Source organism: Acinonyx jubatus, chromosome C1, assembly GCF_027475565.1.
Source record: "Acinonyx jubatus isolate Ajub_Pintada_27869175 chromosome C1, VMU_Ajub_asm_v1.0, whole genome shotgun sequence".
NCBI classification, from domain to species: Eukaryota; Metazoa; Chordata; class Mammalia; order Carnivora; family Felidae; genus Acinonyx; species Acinonyx jubatus.
The window spans coordinates 37,689,681-37,708,837 of NC_069381.1; the positions used below are offsets into that span (position 1 = coordinate 37,689,681).

At 54.0% G+C, this 19,157-nt stretch overlaps 1 protein-coding gene and 1 long non-coding RNA gene across 4 annotated transcripts in view; one reads left to right on the forward strand and one right to left on the reverse strand.

The window, feature by feature from the left end:
* Positions 1 to 2,987: 2,987 nt before the first annotated feature.
* LOC128313746 (uncharacterized) lies at positions 2,988 to 19,058 on the reverse strand. Its single transcript, XR_008294792.1, has 3 exons — positions 17,216 to 19,058; positions 9,055 to 10,671; positions 2,988 to 3,461 (listed from the first exon to the last, which is right to left on the reverse strand). It is a non-coding gene; the product is annotated as an uncharacterized LOC128313746 (long non-coding RNA).
* SLC5A9 (solute carrier family 5 member 9) overlaps positions 6,024 to 19,157 on the forward strand; it is a 28,345-nt gene continuing 15,211 nt past the window's right edge. The window contains exons 1-7 of one of the 3 annotated variants that reach the window (XM_053213921.1): positions 6,024 to 6,329; positions 11,217 to 11,437; positions 13,187 to 13,258; positions 16,406 to 16,510; positions 16,859 to 17,023; positions 18,202 to 18,307; positions 18,898 to 18,978. In XM_053213921.1, the coding sequence (XP_053069896.1) occupies positions 11,297 to 11,437; positions 13,187 to 13,258; positions 16,406 to 16,510; positions 16,859 to 17,023; positions 18,202 to 18,307; positions 18,898 to 18,978 (670 nt within the window). In that variant the 5' untranslated portion in view covers positions 6,024 to 6,329; positions 11,217 to 11,296. Of the gene's footprint in view, positions 6,330 to 11,216; positions 11,438 to 13,186; positions 13,259 to 16,405; positions 16,511 to 16,858; positions 17,024 to 18,201; positions 18,308 to 18,897; positions 18,979 to 19,157 lie in introns of those variants that run through there. The other 2 variants (XM_053213917.1, XM_027059251.2) reach the window with 2 other exon arrangements.

The window sequence follows — 19,157 nt, forward strand, 5'->3', positions numbered from 1 at the left end:
TCAGAGATTTATAGGAAGTCACAGCAGTTCAAGGAGCTTCAGAATATTTCAGAGATAGTCACAGTGTTCCAGAGAGTTTCCAAAAGTTCTGAGAAATAAAGAAAACTGTAGATGTTTGTATATTTTCAGAGATATATTGGGAGAGCTACACAGACAACTGGAAAAAATGTAGAGCAAGATTGAGAGTAGAGAAAATGGAATCAAAGGATTTTTCTAACACTCTGGTTCCTCCATGTCAAGGAACTTTTGACATATTAATGCAAAATGAAAAGCCTCATGAGTCCCCATCTATTTACAGATATTGTATGTAGAAGTTTAGGTTCAAATACAGGGTGAAATGGGATGGGAGGGCACGAGAAAGACAGTCACCCTGTGGTTTCCCTGCCTAGGGGAACAGTGAGGTGGAAGATGCTAAAATTTGTCCTATTCCTCCCCCCAGTGGCCATTGCCTGTACTGCATGTTCTGAGAAGAGCAACTTTTCCATGGCCTCAGACCCAAAGGGGATGGCGTGAACCACTCTCCAAGCCAAGGGCTTTTAAGAGAATCCACATATGACTCTCCCCTTTCTCTGAATTCTGATATGAGTGTAAACAGTTATAGTTGTGCGCATTCATCCTGCACTTGCCAGTTATCACCAGCACGGCGCAAACTATGGGCCAAGTGTTTTATATTCTTTCCTTTAACATTCGCACCAGCCAAGCCAGGTCTCCAAAGCATGGAGCTTAGAAAGGTGAGGCCACTTGCTTAGGGTCACGCAGTTAATAAGCTGTTGTCATTTGAACCTACGTTTTGTCTTACTTCAAATCCCGTATTCTTTTCTCTGTTCCTACCTCTATGCTATCCAGCTAAATTTCCTTAAAGGAAGGAACCCAGTCTCCACTTTATTTTCTCCAGTTACAGGCCAAGTGCAGGACTGGCTACACAATAGAAGCTGTGAATGCTGATGACTACAAACTAATTGATGATTGATTGATCGTTTACCGCTTGACCGTTTATTGATCATTATTGATCAGTGCCCAACTGGAGTCAGCGCCTGGCTAGAAAGCCATCCCAGGCCATGCCAGGTGATTTTCCTCAAACCCTAATAAGTTTGCTGAGGTCAGTGCGACATAGTACATCCTGTTTGCTGCAGGCTAAAAAGGCAATATTTTGCCCATTGCATTTGCCACATCAGGATGGAGGGAAGCCAGGAGTTCTACAGAAATGAGTAAACTTCCTCAGACAATCCCTGCAGGGAGGGAAAGGACTTGCGGTGGAGTCTAGCAGAGAGAGCATTACAAGGCTGACAAGGGACAAATCTCTCCCTTGGAGAGATTTCTTATTTCCAGTTGCTGGGACATGATTCCGACAGGTGCTCACAGGCTATCAGGCTTCTGGCTGCAAAATGAAATCCAGGTGGTGAGCCTGGTCCAGCCTGGGGGGCAGTAGCACTGACCAGGGGTCAGAGCAGTGGGAGTGGCCTGGGGAGCCCCCCAAGAAGAGCCTGGTAAGGGAGGAGGTCCAGCATAGCCATTGGGAGACCTGTGCTCAAACTCTTGCTCCACCAGTCACCTGCCTTCTGATCTTGGGCAAGTGACTGGAACTCTCAGAGTGTCAGTTTTCCCACAAGAAAACTGAAGGTCCTAACTTGCCTTCCATGAAAAGAGAACTAACATTTCCTGATCTCGAAGCCTGAAATGAGCTGTGCTGCTGAATCACACCAAATATAAGCATCAGTGTTCTCTGCCTGAGGTCTGGAGCTCAGCCCAAATTCCCCAACCCCATCTCCTGTCCCCGATGGAATACTATCGTTTGCAATAAACCTAAAAGGGTATGTCGTGTGCCCCTAAGGTTAGTTCCTACTGGCCTGCTCCCTAGTGCCCACTGCACACACAGTTTCTTGAGGGAGTTGAGTGGGAGGAACCCAACCACCACCCTTTCCAAGAAGACCTGGGGCAGGATGACAACGAGGGAAGAGCACTGACCTTGCAGCTGGTGGCTTTGGGTGCCCATCCCAGTCTTGCTGTAAACTCTGCCTAAGACTCTGTGGTCTTGGAAGCTCACGGACTTCTCAGGGCCTTCGTCCCTCAACTGTGAAGTGAGGACAGTGCCCCTATTCTTTATTTTATTTGGTAAAATCTGAAAATGATATTTCAGAATAAGGCAATTTCACTTGGCGGAAACATTTAGGTTTTACACTCCAGCATCTTCTTTCGATAGGGATTGTTTCTGAACGAGCGTGTCAAAGTCCTGGCCCTTATGGGTTCATAATATTATCGTCATTTCTTTGTATTTTATGTATAAATTACAAAATTAAAACTGTGTGGATAGCACTGTGCGAAATTAAAAAGAATTATCTGATCATTCCAAATGTATAGCTTTTCAGCTTGGGGTATACATTTTAAATCAGGTGATAATAAGATAATGGCGTGCAGTCTGGACTGTAAAGTATGGGACCCCTAGTATCCCCCAACATCCATTCTTCTCTGTTAATGAGTAAAAAACATTTCAGATTCTTGCTGGGATACGGGCCACCCCAAACAATGATGGCATTTCCCATCCTTCCCTGCAGCTTAGATGCGACCACACTGCTAAGTTCTAGGCAACAGGATATTAGAGGAAATGCTGTGTGCAATTTCTGGGAAAGAACACTGGAACGTAGAGGCAGGGGCTGGTGTTGGAGCGACCATTTTAAACAAGGAGATGGAAACTGCTAGGACAACAAGATAAAAGGACTCCAGTTCTCTTAAGAAATTGTGAACTACCTTACTCGTCTTGTTCTGTCCATCTCCAGACTTTTATGTGAAAAAAAAAATGTTTCTTGTTTAAGCTGCTTTTAACTTGGGTATATATTATAGACAAACTTAGTCCCAGCTGATAAATGGAGTTCCACTAATGATAGTTTGCATGGTTTTGAGTCTTATACTGTATGAAGAGCTTTCAGGGGAAAGGAGGAAACTAATGCCATTTGTATTCATTCATTTATTTGATGAAAATGTAACGGTGATCTACTGTGTGCCAGGCCCCGTGCCATGCACTAGGACAGAAATGAATCCAACAAACTCTGCCTTCCACGAATCCCTAACGGGAGAGGCAGGCAGTTATAGCACAACTGATAGGAGTTATAATGGGGGAAACAGGCAGCCGTGGGGTGTCCAATTACCCAGAATCAGGAGAGGGCATGACGTGGGGTAGGTGAGCTGGGATGGCCGACAGGAGCGTGAGCCCAGGTCCGCTGCCTCTGCCTCCACCTGCCAACCCCAGGCTCCTCTGACCTCCTTGACCAGCTTCTTATGAGAGACAGTAGAGACCATTTATTGTCTTCCAGCAAGGGCCAGCTGCTCACGGGAGAACTCTCCAGAACCTTGTTTGGGTAGCCGCAGGCTCTGCTTCCGGAGGAGGATGTGAGGAGGTGGGGTGATATTGACTCGTCATGAAGCCATCCTCCCCAACCCCAGCTGCGACCCCTCGGGTCTCGAATCTGTCAGGACGAAGGAAGTCACCAAGTGGTTGCCTGTTCTAAGGTGAGTACCGGTCCATACCACATGAAAGTGCCTCACCCACATGGATTATATTAGCACAATAACCCCCCCACCACCACCATGGTAGGGCATCACTGTGACAGGCCCAGTGCTCTGTGCTTTACATACTCACCCTCTACTTCGGGATGACCCTGCAAGGCACACTTTGTTGCCCCATTTCACATACAAGGAAACTGAGGCTGAGAGAGAGAAAGCAAGCCAGCCAACCACACACACTGATGAGTGCCAGGGCCAGGCCTGGGGCCCAGGAGTGCCTGACCTTAATGCCTGTAGACTTGGAGCCCTCAATCTTCTGGTTTCCAACCACAGCTCTGACTGGATGCCACTTTCTCCATGACTCTTAGAAACGAAAGGCTAGAGGGGACTCGGTGGGTAATTTGGTTGATAGCCCTTTAGAGTTGCAGGGTCATTAGAAATGACCTCTCATTTCACAGATGAGGATACAGGGGCCCATAATGGCATGGTGACATGTGGGTCTACGTGTCGAGGATCACAAACGTGCTGGTAGTAGAAACAGCTCCTGGGACACTAGCCCAGACCTATGTCCTCTGCTGTCTTCTGCCACTTGGGCCCAGCCCCTCACTCTTGGATTGTGCTCTGGTTCCTCCTAAAGACCAATGTCTGCGGAGAAGACATCTGATGCCAGGAAGTCCCCATCCTCCTGGTGACCTTTCTCTGGGCCGGGGACTCAGGGTCTTTGTCACAGGGGCCTGTCAGAACCGCTGCTGCCCCAGAGGCACCCACTGTCTGTGGGGGACACAGCGTGGTGCAGGCAGTGCTGGCCTGGGAGCACAGGGCCTGCGACAGGAGCTCCCTAGCCCGGGAGTCCAGAGGAGAGGAGGGAGGAAAAGGAACAATGTGCCGGTCAGATGGCCGTCTGCAGTGCTGGGAAGAGCAGGTGTGGGGGCGGCGGCCTTAAAGACCCTTAGTCCTGTCTGCCCAGACCACGAGCCCAAAGGTCACTGTCCGGTATTTTGTGCTCCCGACCCTGCCTGTCTCCCTGCTTGGCCCACTTCCGCTTTTCAAAACACCCCCAGCCTAGACCACCTCCTGCCTGTAAATCACCAGGCCCTGGGACACATTTAAGCTCTGCCACAGACCCTCTGAAACTCTTGTCTCTTGCTTGCTGGGGGTGACAGGACTGGCCTCCTCCCCACCTGAGGGAAAGTGAGGCAGGGTGGACACATGCCTCTAACAACCCTTTCCAAAGCAACGGCCACTTCCCCAGCTGGCCCTGGAGCAACCACTCTGTCACAGGCTGCAGATGGATGGCCAGGGATGGCACATACACCGGTCCTCTGAGAAGCTGTCACAGAGACGGGATGGGACAGGCAAGAAATCAGCTGGAGACAAGAGGACAAAGGGGAGCAAGCAGGAATAACTGGGAGGAAAAAGGGGAAGAGATCCCAGGCAGGTCTAAGAAGGTTTTGGCTGGCCCTTGGAGTCCTCCAGGCAGAAATGCCCATTACATGAGCCACACTTCCCACAGGAAGGGACAGGTATAGTGTCAGCCACACTCAGTCGCTGGCCAGGAGTGGTTGGGGCCAGTGGACTTCAGGGTGAGCGCAGTGTTCAATGCTGAGGGGTGGCGGTGGTTGGGGGGGTGGGCGGTAGGTACACTGAGCTCCCCCCACTGCCAAGGTCACGGTAGCAAGGCTCCCTAGGAGTTCTGTCTCACATCTAGACGGCAGGAGGGTTGGGGGCGGGGGAAGGTGTGGGGGAGGTAGGCACCTGTTAGATCGGTCTCACCCTTTGGACCTCAGTCAAAAATGAGACAGAAATAGTCCATCATCTCATAGTTCAGCATCGCATTACATACACATTATCTCGTTTCATTTCCCTCACTCCTGTTTTCCAGCATATCATTACCTCATTTTACAGATGTAAAATTGTGTGCTTAGTGGGTTAAATAATTCTTCCATCAGTGTAGCTAGTGAGCAGCGGAACTGGGACTCATCTGTGGCTCTCTTACTTTCCCCAAGTCTGGCCACAGGGACTCATGACTGAGGCTGAAATCCTGCAGGGACTCAGCTAACAGTGATGCCTCCCAGAGGCACTGTACTTGGCAGCTTATAAAACATTTTCAAATCCATTGTGTTAACTCGTCCTTCCAACCACTCATGAGATAGTCACTATATCCAAGTTACAGAAGAGAAAAGGGGGCTGAGAAAGGTGAAGGGCTTTGCCAGGGCATGGAGGCACCTAAATGAGCCTGCGCTGATAGGACTAGAGATTCTGTGTACTCGTGACGACTCCACAGTGTTTCCTAGACAAGCTACTAGCTATGTGTGTGTGCACAGGCATGTGTGTGTGTGCGCCAGTCACACCTGTGCACGAGCTGTGTGTGGGGGCTGTGTGTGGGTGTGCCAGCCACACCTGTGGCCCATCCTGAGCCCCTCCCAAGCTCCAAATGATGCCCAAGTTTCTAGTGCCAGCCCCGCCTCACCTCCCGTCTTAGGAAACCTGTCCAGCCAGATGGCTGACAGTGGCCACAGCAGCCACAGAAGCTAACTCTGAGCTGTGGCCTTCTACATCTGGCCCTGGGGGCCCCCGAGAACCCTGAGTGCAGCACAAATTCTCTTTTCCCGAGACAACATCAAGCAGCAAGGACAGGGGAGGTCCCCCGGAACCCGGCCCAGGGGCTGGAGAGAGATTTGGGGCCTTCCCCCCGCCCCCTCCCTGGGGGAGGGGCCAGGTCTCATCCACCACCTGGACTGGAGCTGTCAGAGGCCAGGCCAGAGGACAGCAGACCCGGGAGTGTGAGGCTGGGAGTGGCCCCAGCAGATTCTGTGAGGCCGGCGGCACAGGTAGGGGTCGGCCCCGTCTGACAGGACTACGTGTATGGTGACTGGAGCCTGTAAACCTTTTCTTTTTCTTTCCTGTCTTTTCTCTTTCCCTGGGGCTCTGTCACCACCTTTCTCGGTCTGCTCTTCCTATGTAATAATCCTTTCCTCTTGGAATTAAGCATCCAGCCTGGCCACCCGAGGCCTCCACCCTTTCCCACTGAGTGACCCTGACCTGGGAGCACTCCAGAAGCCTCGGCCCCTTGGAGGCTGGGGGAGGGGCGATGCCAGGAAGGAGCCAGTGCCTCTCCTGGCCTCTGCAGGCCATGTGGTTGGCTCCTCCACGGAGCTCCTCCTCCGGGACCTGGCCTTGCTTACCACCGTCTCCCACTGCAGAGAGCACAGCCTTCTGTAAGGCCGGGGGAACCACTGATGCTGCATCCTGGGGGAGAGGTGTCCCTGGAGCTGTGCAGTGAGACAGCCCTGACAAAGGGCCTTGCACGGAGTGTGCTCACGGAGTGGCTGGGGTCAATCAGATGGAATTGCATTTGGGTTTGAAATGATCAGATCACAGGCACATGGCAGGGGAGGGGGGGTCATGAGCCATTTGAGCTGAGAGCTAGAGCGGTGGTGGGGACAGGGCAGAGGTGGCTAGGGAAGGAAGGGTGGCTGAGGGCTGGGGTGCAGGCAAGGGGCTGAGGTCTCTGGAACCAGATCTGGACCCCAGTGGGTTCCCGTCCCCAGTCCAGCCGTCTTTGGGCCCTGCTCAGAGCTCCCATTAGAGGAAGCCACACGGAACTGACTTCTACCCCTCCATCCGACAGGATACATCTTCCGTGTCTGCCCCCGTAGACATAGGATTAGGAGAAAAAGGACAGTGTGTAGCAGTGTTTGGAGTGAGTCAAGCCTGAATTCAAAATCCAAATAAGCCATAATTATGTCACATCCCCAATGAGCTGCAAAATAGGAATAATGAGGCCAACTCCTACAGTTACTCTAATAGTGGCACTCATATTTGGGCTGTGACCTACCCAATATTTCTGGCACATACTGGCAAATTTAGTCCTTACCCAGTATTGTTCTCAGAAGAGGAAGTTCTCAGCAGGAAGGTTGGCCAAGAGTGGTTTTTCAGGAAGAACCTGCAAGCAGCCAGGGCGAGGCCAGCCAGAGGTACCCGTGAGCCTGCCCAGGGTTCTTCCGGGGGCTTCCTAGGGTGCTGGAGGAGATGGGGATACCCAGACAGTAGAGGGAGAGGAGGTTCCCTTCTACATGGAAAACTCATGGTTCCACGGTGGATTTGGGGGTCCCAACCCACTTTGTACCATCAGCATTTCATGGCTCGTGCTCAAGATCTCGCCATCTGTCATTCCCTTAGCCAAAGGCTTCCCACCCTGCCTACCCTGGCTACAATGTTGGTCCTTTTGGGAATGGAACAATCTGAAGGCTGTTTCCCATTCGTGGCTTAGTGGCGGGGATGAGGGTTTATAGGCACTGGGAGTTGAAGGGAAGGGCCACCCAGCATGGAGGGTCCTGAACCCTGGCACCATGGTTGGGACAGGGACCCCACGGGAGAGAAAGCCACAAAGGTCCACATGCTTCCCAGTTGGGTAAGAACGCAGCCAGGACCCTTTCCTCTCCATCCTTCTAACTAGATGCCAGTCTCCACCTTATCTCTTGTGCCAGCTTCCTCATCCTCATCTAGCCCCCACGCTGGCCCCCAGAGGGATTTTCTAGAATGCCAGTCTCACCACTCCCTTTCTTCTCATGCCCCTTGCCCACATTCTCCCTCCAGACCCTAGGCTGCAGCCCAGCCACAACAAGCCATTCCCCGAACACCCCACACCTGCTTATACTCCCCTGCCATGTTCCTGCCTCCCTCTGCCTGGAGAACCTGTCTGCTTCTGCTCACTGCCCACTGTGCCTCTCACCCCAACACAGTCTATGAAAACCATTCTCTGCTTTTTAAGCACGGACTTGGTGCCAGTCACTCGTTAGGGACATGAATGGGAATGAGGTACCCAGATCCCTTGAGGGGCTCACATCTAGTAAGCCCACATCAGTGAGATGAATGGGGGGGACAGGTTGGGTTCGGGGACACTCCCCAGGCTAGGGAGTCAGCGAAGTCTTCAGGGAAAGGATGGTGGGGGAGCACCCGGCACATAGGAGACTTGGGGACGAGGGGCAGCGTGGCCCTTCCAGGAAGCACATCCGGTTACGTGCAGCAGCAAGGATTCCGACCCAAACTCTGAGGGCACGAGGGGAGGAAGAGCCTTCACGTGAGCAGGCTGCCTGTGGGACAACCTGGACACCGTGACAGTTGTGGACAGTCTGCCAGTGAGGAGCTTGAGGGTAGAGAGGCCACGGGCATGGGCCCTGTGCATGGCTGGACATGAGCAGAGTGGCTGGAGGTTGGCGAGGGGCCGCGCAAACATAGCATGGCAAGGATAGTGAGGGGACAGTGAGCTGTCCAAGGGAACTGACACTTTGGGTGGACCTCCGAAGACAAGGCCATAAGGCTAGAGAAGTAGCTGGCCCCAGGAGTCGAAGCAGAACCCTGGTTTCCAGAGTCTTCAGCGACGGCACAGCCTAAAGCCTAAGGGAGACGCCGGCTGTGAATGCCAGGAGTGAGGTTCCTGGTCTACCTACTGCAAACTACACACACACACACACACACGCACACACACACACACACGGAATAAAGAGAACGCAGGGAGCCAGACCCTAAAAGCAACCTTGTGAAGCAACTGACCTAAACAGCTGGTCCAGGGGGATGTAGTTCTTCTGTCGCCCCCCAGCTGAAACTCGGCCACACAGTCCCTGCCGCTGCTGTAACTCTGAAAACGCAGCCTTGGTTCAGATACTCCTCAGAAACTGCACTGTCCGACGCTGGTATTCAACACTTGTATCTTCATGTAAACACTGTCCCTGCAGCTCCCACCCTGCCAGGGTTGGCTGCCAGGCCAGCTTGTTTGGTTTCTCTCCACCCTCTCGGCCTGCTACGCTTCTGCTTCTGCTGCGCTTCCCCGGAGAGCCCGCCCCGCCTCCCCAACTGGACTCGGTCGGTCGTTCCTTCCCGGAACTCTGCAGCTCAGAGGGAGGGGGGTGAATCTTGACGTGCCTTGTGCTGAAGGCGCCTGTCCCGTGTGCCCGGCTGTTTTCCGGCCAGCCTGGCAGCACGCTGGTGGCCTCCCGGGGGCCCCCAGAGCCAGGTGCGGAACAGGTGCGCGCTTACTGTAAGAACCACAACGCCACCATATCCTCTGTCTCGGGGGTTCTCCGAGAGGATTTCCTGCATAAGTGGGGCCTCCTCCTGGCCTGCCAGCACCTGCCTCAAATGTCAAACCATTTGGATGAAACTCTTCCTGTCTGGATTTCATAATCCATGCTAAGTAGAAAATCCATAATGGGCACGGTGCGATCTTTCCTCAGTGACTCTGGGTCATTGCTTTGCATATGAATCCTCAGCTGCTGTTCAGGAATGGCCTCGGCTGAGAATTGATGGAGCCTGATTCCTAGGTTGTTCGCTCTAATTTGGCCACTCTTACGTCATCCTTTCCACTTTCCCTGGTTATCAGGACGCCCATGTGCTGTGTGCCCATCAGCGGCCGTCCCCCTCTGCCCCCCATGGCCCTGCAACGCCCTGCACGCCTCTGGCAGTCTCTCTCCCACTGTTAAGTTGTTGTTTTTAATTTGCTGTGAGCTGCAGCACAAAATAACACTCTAGGCGAAGCAAAACAAGACAGGCCCTGAGTGGGGGATCTGGGGCTCACCAATGCGTCAGCGGGTGGCCTTCATGTATAAGCTTCACAGCATCTATTCTGAAGGTTTCAAAACCTCTCTCACTTCCTTCCTGGCACTCTCTTGGCTCTGGGCTGCTAAGATGTCTGGCTGGCTAACAGATGGGTCTCAGATGCATCAGAGGGATGGCTGCTATGGGCCCAGCCTGCTGGTTTAGGTTAGGTAAAATGTGCAGGGTGAGGGCTTGGCATTGGGTGTCTGTGAGGATGGGGCTGGGGGACAGGGCGTGTGGGCAGTGGAACCCTAAGGGTAACTTCCGGAGGGGAGGATAGGAGGACCGGCACTCACTGGCCCTGCGAGGTGGGCAGGGTATAGGCCACGCTGACGGGACCCCAGGTCCGGAGTCACTTAGTGACCTGTCCATGGTCACTCTGCAGCTCAGTGGGCTGGGCTGCTGGGACTAGCAGTCTGCCTGGGCCCTGGGGCAGCTGGTCTTCCCTGGATCCGGCGTGTTCCGTGTCCTTCCCAAGATCACTCATCTGTCACAGCACAGGGCAGGAGTGTGAATTCCTGCCCCACTTTGTGGCTTGGAATAAACATGTCTCTTCTCGGGACTCAGTTTCCTACACTGTAAAAAAAAAAAAAAAAGGCAAAATGACACCTGGGGGTCGGGGACTGGAGGTGGGAGCACTTGACGATGGAGGCTTTGCCCAGGTAGCAGCAGACCCCTTCCCCTTCTCCTCCCTTGTCCCCCTCCCACCGGGAGCAAGGAAAATTGCATTGAACTCACTCCTAAGAAACCTGGACTCCAGGCCCAGCTCCACCTTTCTTGCCCGTATGACCCTTCCCTCCCTGGGCCTCAGTTTCCCCTCCACATAAGCCAGAGCTTAAATATCTCAACTTCTGAAGTCCCTCCCAGCTGCTGAATTCTACAACTCTCCTTTCTTCCTCCTGCTCCTCTCAGGGGTGGGAGTATACACGGTGTGCATGTGTGTGCACGTGTGTGTGTGTGTGTGTGTGTGTGTGTGTGTGTACTGGGGGCAGGGAAAGCGAGAGAGTCCTGCAGAGGATGGGGTGGCAGCTTGGAGAAAAGGGGACCAGGACTTTCCATGCCAGTGGGGCTCAGAGCTTTCTCAGCAGCTAATGGCCCTTGGGGCTGTTTAATCATTACAGGAAAGGAACGAAGCCAGGAGCGCCTCAAAGTCCAGCGGAGTGGTGAGCGACTCTAACAGAGGAGCGTGGTGCTGGCAGCGATGGGGCCTGGAACTTCAGGAAGTGGGGTCAGGACAGTGACAGCTCCACGCTCAGCGCTGGGCTCCGGAGTCAGCCTGCATGCCTATGACATAGGGGTCCTGGTCGTCTACTTTGTCTTTGTCATTGGCGTGGGGATCTGGGTGAGTAGGTTTGGGGCCTGGCGGGGGAGGCAGGCACAGGTTCTCACCTCTGGCTGGTCGTGGAGCTGGGGGCAAGGTGGGCAGGGGCAAGGGGATCAGGAAAGCACAGGCTGAGATGGAGAGGTCTTTAGGAGTCATTCTCTCCAACAACTTCTTTATAGATGGGCAGACTGAGGCCCAGAGAGGAATGTGACTTGCCTGAGGGCACACAGCAAGCTGAGGCAGTCCAGGCTGGGACCCCCATCTCCCAGCTCCCGGTCTCTATGCATCTGCTGCCTTTGGCCTCACCCATACCTGGCAGCCCGAGCCCCACTCCTGCCCTCCTCCCCATGCCACCATCGCCAGCTCTGGGGACGTTCTACTCGCGGCCTATCCACCCTCCACTACTGGGTGTCTTGGCAAGGAGTAGGGCTTTCTAACGGAGCCGGGGTTCAAATGCTCATGGGAAGGGAGCCAGGTGAGTCCAAAGGTCCTTCTGTTCTCCATTGTTCACCTGAGCCTCGGTGCCGGGAAAAGGGGCCAGGCTCTGAGAGGTCAGGGAGCCCTGAGTTCAGATCCCAGCTCTGACTGTTAGAGCCACAGGGCCCTGGGCACATGAGAACAATCTGCGAGCCTCAGTCTTCTCATCCAGGCAGTGAGAATAATAAAGCCTATGCTGTAGAGTGGTCATGACCATTGAGCAAAAGGACACATTTAAGCATCAGGCAGAGGCTGGCACTCGGCTGGCAACAATACACGTGGCTATTATCATGGCCACGGCCACATTCTGGAGGCAGGGGACAATGGTTCCAGTCCCAACTGGTACTGTGGCAAGCTCGGGAACATTCTCTGGGCCTCAGTTTCCTTATCTGCAAAGCAGGGTGAACAGCCCCTGCCTCCCAAGCTGGCGTGAAGGAGAAATGGGCAAGCAGCTGATCGTCGGCACCAGCCCCTCTCCTCCCCATCACTCCCCAGTGACTACATACTTTGCCTTGGGGGCAAAGAGGCTCCTTTCACATTTCTCTTTTTCCTTCCTCTCCTTCAGGTATTTCTCCCACCTCTAGACCTAATCAGAGACCTGTTGAGTTTGGCATCTTAATGAAGTCTTCCAGTTTCCGCTTCCCTGCCCACTGCCCTGCTGCCAGCCCCTAGTCCCCAGAGGAAGTTCCTTCGTGTCCACTCTCCTTTTGTTGTTCAGAGCAGTCCCCCGCCCCCAAAGGCTGCAAACCACCACCCACCAGTTCAGGGCAGGGGTCTGTGTGGGTCCTGCACAGGCTTACCCAGCATGGTCTGACTTCAGGACAGGGCAAGAGAAGCCCCCCAAACAGAGCCCTACCTCTGCCGGGGGCTCCTGGGCTCTCTGTACCCCCGTCCCCAGTGTGTGGGAGTCCTGCAGAAAGGAGGGAGAGGGTGCCTCCATGCAAGCCTCTCAATCAGATACAAATCACTTCCTGACACAAGTGTGGACAGAGGGAGGGCTCAGGGGACAATAGCCATAATCTTGCACACTTGCCAGGCACCGTGCTGTTCATGAAGGCTTTAATTTCTGTCAGCCCTTTTGCTCTCTGCACCAGCCCAGGGGATGAACGGTGAGGCCCAGAGAGAGGCTGTGACCCTCTCATAGGCACGTAGAATAAAACCTGTGAAACTGCATGTCTCAGTTTTCCTGCTCTGTGTCACCCCAGTGCCTGCACCCAGGAATGGGGAGCTGAGGTGGGGCAGAGGTGGAGGAGCTCAGGAAACCTTCATCTCTCTCCCCTTCCTTTCCAGTCGTCCATTCGCGCAAGCCGAGGGACCATCGGTGGCTATTTCCTGGCGGGGAGGTCCATGACCTGGTGGCCGGTGAGTTGATCTTCCCCCCTGTCTCCTCCCACCATTGGATCCTCGTCTTGTCTTCTCTTGTCTGGACCAAGGCAGCAGCCCTCCAGATAAGTTTCCTGGCTCTGGGCTCCTTCTCTGTGGCCCAAAGTCACCCAATAACCTGAGAGACCTTGCTAATTAATGCGCCCCTCCCCCCCCCCCATAAGCGCCTCTTAAGTGCATACCCTAGGCTGGACACTGCACCTACAGAAATAATCTAGAATGTTCCCATCCTGGAGAAGCTCAGATTAGCTGGGCAGACAGACTCACAGAAAACAGGATGAATGCTGAGCTGGGGGACACAGAGGGGCTGTGAGCACGTGCAGGAAGCCTCTGGCCTCAGGGGAGGTGGGATTAGCAATGACTTTCATGGGAAGCAGACACATCTGCTTAGTACTGTAGAGGAGTGAAGCGAGGGGGGGTCACAGAGGTCCAATCCCCAGCATCCTCAGGGAATCGGTCCCGACACCTTTGTGAGCCCATCTCCCCCCTCAGGCCACCTCACTTGTTTCTCTCGCTCCTCAAAACTAACTTCCTATTCCTGCAACACGATGGAGGGAGGTGAGCCCTGCCTGGAAAAGGCAGGGTGGAGCTGTCAGCCCCCCCTGGTAGCTGAGGCTGTGTGCACGCCTGGGCACGCACAGCTCACACGCATGGCACACCAGTGCATGCTCTCACACGCCACCAGCCGTCCCTACAGCCTGTCTTGGTTCTCACCACTCTTCTTGCCTGCACTGGTGACAGACTCACTGAAGAGTAGAGGGGGCCCTGGACATTGACAGAGCTCTCTGGAAGGTTCGAGTATCTGGGACAGGAGGAGGCAGGGGCAAGGAGATCTCATGCCTCTAGCACGAACCCCCAGGAGTGTGAGGGGCGAGGGGCTGGAAGCTCACAGGGACAGTGACTGGTCCCTGCCAGCCATCACCTCAACAGACGGAAGGGCACTCTGTTCAGTTGGTACTCACCCTCCCCCACCCCCATCACAGCCCTGGAGATGAGTCTGTAAGAGGGACAAGAAGCAGGACAGAGGGCCTCTCTGGTCCATCCAGGAGAGTGGCTAGGGGCGGCCGGGTGCCCGTCCAGTCCTGCAGAGAGGACATCTCCCTGCTCCATGTGAAACTGTGTCTCACTGTAAGTGTGAGGAAACCCGAGGCCTCCGAGCAGGAGGAGGGTGTCCTCCAGACGAGCAGGGTGTAGAGACGAGCCCTGCCTCCCACGAGCCTCAGTGGGGCAGGGCTTCTGCCTGCTCCTGGACGCACAACCTGCTCTGCTTGGTCCTGTTTGTGACACAAGCCCGTGTGTCTGTGTGTCTGGGCATCTGTTACGCAGGTCCCATTGCTTTGCACCCTTCCCTACCAGGCCAGTCCTGAGAAGTGCCTCACTCCTCTCTCTGTGGCCTGAGCAGAGTGTGTGGCTGGGAAACCAAGAGCAGAAGGAGTAACAGCATCCTTGTCCCTGACGGGCCCGTCTGGTCCCCCTGCCAACCTTGTTGACTGATTGATGACTCCTCCAGTCATGAGCTGGGAGCCCTGGGCTGAGTGGGGCCGAGGCACCTCGCTGCTCCCAGTAAGGGAGCAGACCCAGTGTTCCATGCTCTGGCCAGGCACTCCCCACCAGCCCTGCCAGCGTCCCCAGGACCGCCTGAGTGTGTGTGCATGTGTGTGCGCATGTGTGTGCAGCAGCACGGAGTGGCTTCAGCATGAGAATCTTTGTGCCCTCGTGCTGCTCAGCTGTTTTCTGAATGTCTCAGTACCTTTCCTTCCTTCTCACTTTCTATCGCCCAGCACCGCTAGAACAGTCAGTGAGTGGGAGCAGGTGAGTCCCCACATTTTATAGGTGAGGAATCTGAAGACTTGCCAGAGGGAGTGATTTTGTTAAAGTCACACAGGGCGCAAGACTGGAGCACAGCTCTTCACCTCCGTCCTGCCTCTGCCCAGGCCCCGGAGCCCCTCCCTCTGCCCCTTTCCCATCCAGTGAAGACTCCCATCAAATAATAAAAGATAACACTAATGAGTGCTTATTAGGTGCCCAGCAACAATCATGCACTAATTACTGGAGCCAGACAGCCAGGGTTCAAAAGTTCTGTTGTTTACTAGTTCTGGAACTTGGGCAAGTCATTTATCTGTGCCTTGGTTTCCTCCTCAGTAAAATGGGGATAATAATAGGACCTACCACATAGGGCTGTGGTGAGGGTTGAGTTAGTTTGTGTGTGTGTATATATATAGATGTTGAGAGAAAGAGAGAGAGAGAGAGAGAGAGAGCAGAAGAGGGGCAAAGAGAGGGAGAGAGAATCCCAAGAAGGCTTCACATGGTCAGCCAGAGCCCAGAGCAGGGCTTGAGCTCATGAACCGTGAGATCATGACCTGAGCCCAAACCAAGAGTCAGATACTTAACCGACTGAGCCACCCAGGTGCCCCAAGTTAACATATTTAGACCAGCGCCTGGCACTTGGCAATGCTGTGTATGTACTAACTGCTATGATGTCGTCCTTATTGTGTCTATTGCATCAGAGTTATATTATTGTGTCTATTTCTGTCTCCTGGGGAAAAATGATCTCAACTCCGAGGCTGGCCCAGCCTGTGCTCAGCCCCTCAGCTCCTCCCTCTGCCTGGCCTAGTGCTGGAGGCACTGGGTGGCAGAGGGCCTCCCTCAGTCCCTCTCATGGGGACCTCCCCTCCTCCCCTCAGCATCCTTGCCTCTGGAGGCCCCTAGATGGGTGGTCCCAGTGCAGGGCCTGGTCCTCCCTGCATGGATGCTGTTTCCCATGGCTTCCCTTCTTTCCCACTTGGCCACTCACTCACCGGGGGACCTGGAGCCAGCAGCTTCATTTTTCCTAACATTGTTTCATTCCTCTGTAAATTGAAAAGATTAAACCTATCCTTTGAAATGTTTATGAAGATTAAGTGCATTAGTGCCTATGAAATGCCTCACACCGTGCCCACATACAGTAGGTACCCAATAAACGTCAGCTCCCTCCCTTCTCCCCTTTGCTCCCTCCCTTCCTCTCCTCCCTCTGATTTCCTGACCCAGGCCCTGCTCTATTCACAGCTCCTGAAGCTCACGGTCCTGGCTGTAGATTGATTTGGATTAAAATTGACCCCGACCTTTGACCCCACTTGTGCCTTGCAGATTGGAGCCTCTCTGATGTCCAGCAATGTGGGCAGTGGCTTGTTCATCGGCCTGGCTGGGACAGGAGCTGCCGGAGGCCTTGCTGTTGGGGGCTTCGAATGGAATGTAAGGAAGCTGGTCTGGAGGCTTCTCAGAGATAACGAGGGTCTGAACGCCCCACACGCCACACCCCACACCCCACCCCACCCCCGGCTTTAGTGCTGAGAGGAACCTCGGAGGTGCTTGGAGAGGCTGTATGGTAAATCGAGAACCCATTTCACAGATGAGGAAACCAGGACCTGGAAAAGGCAGAGGGACTCATCAGAGGTCACACAGCACTAAAATCAGGTCCCAGGTCCCTTGCCTCCCAGTTCGGTGCTCCCTCACAGCGTGACGTGCACAGGAGGCTGTCCTTCCATGTGCATCTAGGACACGGGTAGATGTCTCTTGTTCTTGTTCTCCCCACTCTCCCAGGCAACCTGGCTCCTTCTGGCCCTGGGCTGGATCTTTGTCCCCGTGTACATTGCTGCTGGTGTGGTCACAATGCCACAGTACCTGAAGAAGCGATTCGGGGGCCAGAGGATCCAGGTGTACATGTCTGTCCTGTCTCTCATCCTCTACATCTTCACCAAGATTTCAGTGAGTACCCACCGCAATGTGGCCATCTTGTCTCCCTGAAAATGCTGAGCTTGAGTCATGGCTTGTTGCTGCATGTAGGGATGGATGGATGGATGGATGGATGATAGATAGGTAGATAGATAGATAGATAGATGATTGATAGATAGATAGATAGATAGAAGGGAGGAAGGGAGGAAGCATGAATCCACATACCTTCAATGCACGCTCTCCCTCAGCAGTGGAGCGATCACAGATGAATGAGAAGTACCTGTTAAGTAAATGACAGTGCCTCTATTTAAATAATTCCTAATCTAGAGTGCATTCATTCATTTCTCTCTCCATTAATTGATCCTCCATTAAGCACCATGAATTTGTTGCCTACATGTCACTGTTCAAAAGATCCTTATTCCTCCTCCTCTGACCTACACTCCGAAAACAAACCTAGGGCAGATGGTTCGCCCATGTCCACACAGAATAGAGCTGTGGGACTGAACTAAAGTTTGGGTCCTGTGACCCGGTCCAGGCGTCCTGGCACTCCGTCCTGTTGTAGCCCTGGGATGGGTTCATGAAACAGCCATGCAATGGGATCAGCAAGCAGGCACTGAAGGGGACTGAGTCCACGAGTTGCCAGGTCGAGAGATGGGAAAAATGGTACAGCCACTTGTCCACCAATGCTGGAAAACAAGCCTAAGTCAGCATGTTGTCTGGTCAGCCGGGTCCTCTAATAAACCCAAACATGTAAAGCCTCCAGAAGTGCGGTCATCTGTCCTGGGGCTCCTGCCCGTCTGGTCAGCGTGGGCCCCCTGGCAGCTGGGCGGGCCTCTGCTCTGCTAGGGAAAAGAGGGCCTCTGGGTGCCTGCTCTCTCTTCTCCAACCCCTGCTCCCCACTTCCTCTCCTCTGTCTACTCTTCATTCCTTCCCCCCTGCCATCACGACCCACAGACTATCCCATTAGTGCCACCAGACCTCATTGCTCTCGGTTTCAAAGTTTTATGCGGTGCTCCTCTGCCTGAAAATCTCCACGGCTCCTCAGCATCCCCGAGGCCAAACCCATTCTCCTCAGCATGGCACTTTAGGCTCAGCCTCATTATGTGATGAGGGCTGACAGCACTTGGTATGGCTGAGCAGGAGGCATCATACCCTGGTGGCCACAGCGAGGGCCTCAGGTGACCTGGACTCCTGGGTCCCGGTCTCTGCAGACTGACATCTTCTCTGGAGCCCTGTTCATCCAGATAGCCTTGGGCTGGAACCTATACCTCTCCACAGTGATGCTTCTGGTGGTGACAGCTGTCTACACCATTGCAGGTAAGGCCAAGGGCGGGTCGTGTTGGGGTGCAGGTGCCTGGAGCAGAGACAGAGAGACAGGGAGAGGTGGAGTGGGGTCACCTAGGGATGCTACAGTGAGCAGGAGCGTGACTAGGGGACTGTCACCAGGAGTAGTGTGGCTGTGGACTGTTCCAGGCAAAGCCACCAGCCTGCCTTCCTCTGTCTCCTCCAGAGCACCTCCCATAGGCCTGGGCACCTGGGTTCCTGGCTTGTGGCTAAGTCAGTTTGCAAATATAGGGAATTTAAACGGTGTTTGGTGGGGAGGGAGGGAGTATTCCTGGTAGAACTATCAGCCCAGCAGAGGAATAGTCTTGGGGTATTAAAAACAATAAGAACAAAGGAGGGAGGTGCAGCTGCGGTACCCAAGGGCCACTGGGGAGAGAAAGAGCTAGATTTGAGTGCCAGTGGCTGGCACCAGCCTGTGGGGGGAAGGCAGGTGGCTAGAATCGACCTGCTAAGAGGACTCCATGTCTTGTCTGGTCTCCCCAGTGTGGCCAAGCACAGGGCGGGCAGCCAGAGAGGAACCCCTTGTTGGTGCTGACTGATGAGCCCTCTCCTTGGGTCCCCAGGGGGTCTCACGGCCGTGATCTACACAGATGCTCTGCAGACGGTGATCATGGTGGGGGGCGCCCTGGTCCTCATGTTTCTAGGTAAGGTAGAGACCTGAATATACCCACCATCACATCAAAATTGCTCTCCGATTTGTCTTGGGCTTTCACCCCCATGCTGTGACTGGAACTATCCAGAACACAGGGTCATGTTCCCCACCTCCCTACCCCCATTTCCAGGGTGGGACTGCCAAAGAGCAAACTTCTCAATACACCCCACA